Below are 3,633 nucleotides of genomic sequence, written 5' to 3' on the forward strand. Positions count from 1 at the left end.
GTCTATTGTTTACACAGGAGTTGATATCATTGACAATATTGCGTCACAGTCTAAAGACCCTACTATTTCCTCTCATGCACACCATGGAAGCGTGACGCTAGCCACAGATTCTTAATTCCCGACCCTACAATGGCGGCGATTAATGGAGCAACCAACATTAATCAATCAGATACTTTATTAGCTAGTAAGCAAGTAAATTACTCCAAGAGGGAAAAAAGGGAGGGGGTAAAAGCTAGGAAAGCCTTCTGCCTATATATATATATATATAGGCTTGCATTCTCTTCTTAAAACTCCAAGCAACCTATATATATATAGGCTTGCATTCTCTGCTGAAAACTCCAAGCAATATCTCATTCTCATAGCTATTAGCCTAGAGCAAGCTGCAGAGATGGTGGGGAAAATGCATTATAGCATTTCTCATCACCTTCCCTTCAATGGCTCGCTCTAATACTGCTTTTGCGGCTATTCTCCAAGTGAAAGCCGAATACTGGTATTGCCACAGTGACTTCCCAATCCCGGTGCCTAGCATACCTTCCTAGCTTTTCACCTATCTTTTTGCTGCCTTTGCGGATGTCAAACCCAACACCTATGAAGTCACCTTTCCTGACGAATATAGGGAGCGGTTCTCAACCTTCACCCAATCCGTGCAAAAAACAAACAAAAAGGTCAAAACCCTTTTATCCATCGGTGGATTCTCTGGCCCTACCTTTGCTTTAATGGCTAGCCAGCTCAGTACCTGCAAATCATTCATAGATTCCTCAATAAAGCTAGCAAGGTCTAACGACTTCCATGGCCTTAGCCTCCACTGGCTGTACCCCTCAACGGCGGCCGACATGACCAACCTTGGTTCTCTCCTCGATGAATGGCATGCAGCCGTTCACAAAGAGTCCGAGCTGATCGGAAATGACCAGTTGCTTCTAGCCGCAGCGGCCAATTACATGTTGTCCATGTTGCCCACAGTCACATATCCCGTTAATCAGATTGCAAGGAAGTTGGACTGGATCAACATAGTGGCGTACGACTTCTATAACCCCGCTCTAGCTAGGAATAGAAGTGGACCTTTTGCAGCATTGCAAAGTCCACAAATCAATGCAGAAACCCCACCTTGTGGGTATAACGGCATCAGTGCTTGGCTTGCAACAACTATGCCCGCCAATAAAATAGTCCTTGGCCTTCCATTTTATGGTGCCACGTGGCGCCTAGTAAATGAAAATAATTGAGAAATATTTGTGCCGGCTGCTGGACGGGCTCAAAGTGATATAATATATATTAATGACTCAGATGGGACCTTACCTTATAACCAAATCAAGTATTTCATAGAGAAACACCCAGGTCGCAGACAGGATCACAGTGACAAATATGTTGTAGACTATTTCAGTGCTGGGAATACTTGGATTGGTTATAATGACATTCAGAGTATTAGAGCTAAGGTTGAATATACTAGGGGAAAGGGATTGCTCGGTTACTATGCATGGCATGTGGGCAGCGACAGAGATGGGACTCTTTCAGGAGCAGGTTAGAATGTTTATATCTTTCCTAAATCATGCATCTACAATTTGCCTTTGAAGCATATATATAAGTTTTTTTTTTTTTTTTTTGTCACATACAAGTGTCTCTGTTTTGATTTGTGCATGCATCCTCCATATTAATTCTCACTTGTTATGTATGTGTAATTCTAATTACTTGTAAGGTTTATATGAGTCTGTGATGCAAAGTTAGCTCAATCACCTCCAAAGATCTCTTGACCGAGGGTGGTCGAATCGCCCTAATAACTTTCGAGTAGCTCATCCCCACCCCTTCAATTTTAACCTGTTTATAGTGTGGCGGTAAGTGTTTTAAGATAATTATTAGGTGTGCTAGAGTATATTTGCTACTTGTTAAATGTTGCCAGTACGTGTCAACATGTAATTTGAAGGTATAAATCAAGGGTTTTACTTTTACCTCATTCTTATTGAACTCAAACTCTTCCAATTTGAATTTGTAAGTCTTTATTGATCATTCTAACTTGTAACTTGTAATTCTTATTGCTATTCCAACTTCTGGTGCATGGCCAATTCTTGAACAGGCTGACACTAGCAACGGCACCAGCCCCGGCATTAACAACGGCACCGCAGCCGTCAACTCCACAGGCACCAGCAATGGCACCCACACCAGCACTGGCACCGCTACCTCCATTGCCACCGGCGTCGGCACTGTCACCGGCACCGTCACCAACACCATCACTAGCACCAACACCAACACCAACACTTTCATCTGTGTCAACACTTGTCTGGCTCTAGCACTAGCTAGCTCGGTGTGAACATTCAGGCTACTTATAATATATGTCGTAATCGGTTGATCAAAAGCTTGTGTTATCAACAATAAGGCCTCTTAATTAAGATACATGTCCATTGTGTTATGAAGCTTGTATTGGTCTCCAAGGAGTATCTCAATCGGCTGTGAACCACGCCTTGTGAAGTGGAGGTCAATAATTCGAATCCTTCCTCCCCCTCTTATGCAGACATGTCATAAAAAAAAAAAGCTTGTATTGTGTACAATAAGGCCAATTATCAAATATTGTGTGTTGTAAGGCCATTAATCAAATATTGTTATGGAAGTAAAATAGGGATAAAGTAGACATTATATTATAGTACATTTATATTTAAAATGAAGTAGATTTCATTTAGATTAGTTTTGTTATCAGTATTTTTAGATTAGAGATAGACATGTGTCTATTTGTATTTCAATTATCTATTTATTTATTTTAGAGTGAGGATTGTATTAGTTATCTTTCTAGGTTTATTTCCAGTGTAGGAATTTTACTCCAAGTCTAAGTCATTGTAATCTTCCTATTTAAAGGATGATATTTTAATAAAAAAGGGATCAGAAAATTAATTCCAAACCTTGAGTTTAAAAAGGGTTTTTTAGGTTTCCTCAAAATCTAAAAGGTTTAGGTTCCCTTTGAATCTAAGGTCTAGGTTCCCTCAGAATCTATAATCTATTCCCGTTACGTATTCACGTAACATTTGGTATCAGAGCCAAGATCTTGTCAATGGCGAATCCAAGGCTGGATCGACTTGAGCAGCAGCTAGGAAACCTCATGACTATGGTTGAAGGCTTTATGAAGAAGATGGAAGAAAATAATGAGATGATTCAAGAAAAATTGTCTGCATTGATTGCCAAATTCGATGATGGTTTAGCTGATAACAACGATGAATTTCATTGCTATGAGCAGCCACAAATGGTGCTACCACCGTATCCCATGCCATCACTGGATTTCCAACCAACCGAAGACATCAACAACCTTGTTAAACCACAGGATCCATTTCACCATGTTGAAATCTCACCACCAACAATAAAGTCTTCATGCCACAACCACCTGAAACCAGCCGAACGACTTCCATGGATGCAAACAAAGATGATGGATCAAAAAGACAAGACCTGTGTGTTGAGAATCGATACACACCGGTTACAGTTCTGGTTGTGTTTGATGACCACCATGCTTGGAAAAATGGAAGTGCATCAGCCGAGAGAACGACCACCTAGGAAAAGGATGAAAGGCCAAAGACAAAAAAAAAAAAAAAAAAAAAAAAAATGGGGGGCGACATTGGAAGAAAAGAATTTCTAGACCTTGAGGACAAGGTCTCCTTAAGG

At 40.6% G+C, this 3,633-nt stretch overlaps 1 protein-coding gene across 1 annotated transcript; it reads left to right on the forward strand.

The window, feature by feature from the left end:
- Positions 1-833: 833 nt before the first annotated feature.
- Positions 834-2,299, forward strand: LOC132185236 (class V chitinase-like). Its single transcript, XM_059599035.1, has 4 exons — positions 834-1,185; positions 1,282-1,515; positions 1,916-1,980; positions 2,066-2,299. The coding sequence occupies exons 1-4, from the start codon at positions 834-836 to the stop codon at positions 2,297-2,299; spliced, it is 885 nt and encodes a 294-aa protein (XP_059455018.1).
- The last annotated feature ends 1,334 nt before the right edge of the window (positions 2,300-3,633 follow it).

This window comes from Corylus avellana, chromosome ca6 (genome assembly GCF_901000735.1).
Source record: "Corylus avellana chromosome ca6, CavTom2PMs-1.0".
Classification (NCBI taxonomy): domain Eukaryota; kingdom Viridiplantae; phylum Streptophyta; class Magnoliopsida; order Fagales; family Betulaceae; genus Corylus; species Corylus avellana.

What these genes read in the sequence shown, in the direction of transcription:
- LOC132185236 (XM_059599035.1), top strand. Translation starts at nt 834, where the DNA reads ATGACCAACCTTGGTTCTCTCCTCGATGAATGGCATGCAGCCGTTCAC. An exon ending in TGGGACTCTTTCAGGAGCAG is followed by an intron (nt 1,516 to 1,915) that starts GTTAGAATGTTT and finishes TGTAATTTGAAG; the next exon opens with GTATAAATCAAGGGTTTTAC. An exon ending in AACTCTTCCAATTTGAATTT is followed by an intron (nt 1,981 to 2,065) that starts GTAAGTCTTTAT and finishes ATTCTTGAACAG; the next exon opens with GCTGACACTAGCAACGGCAC.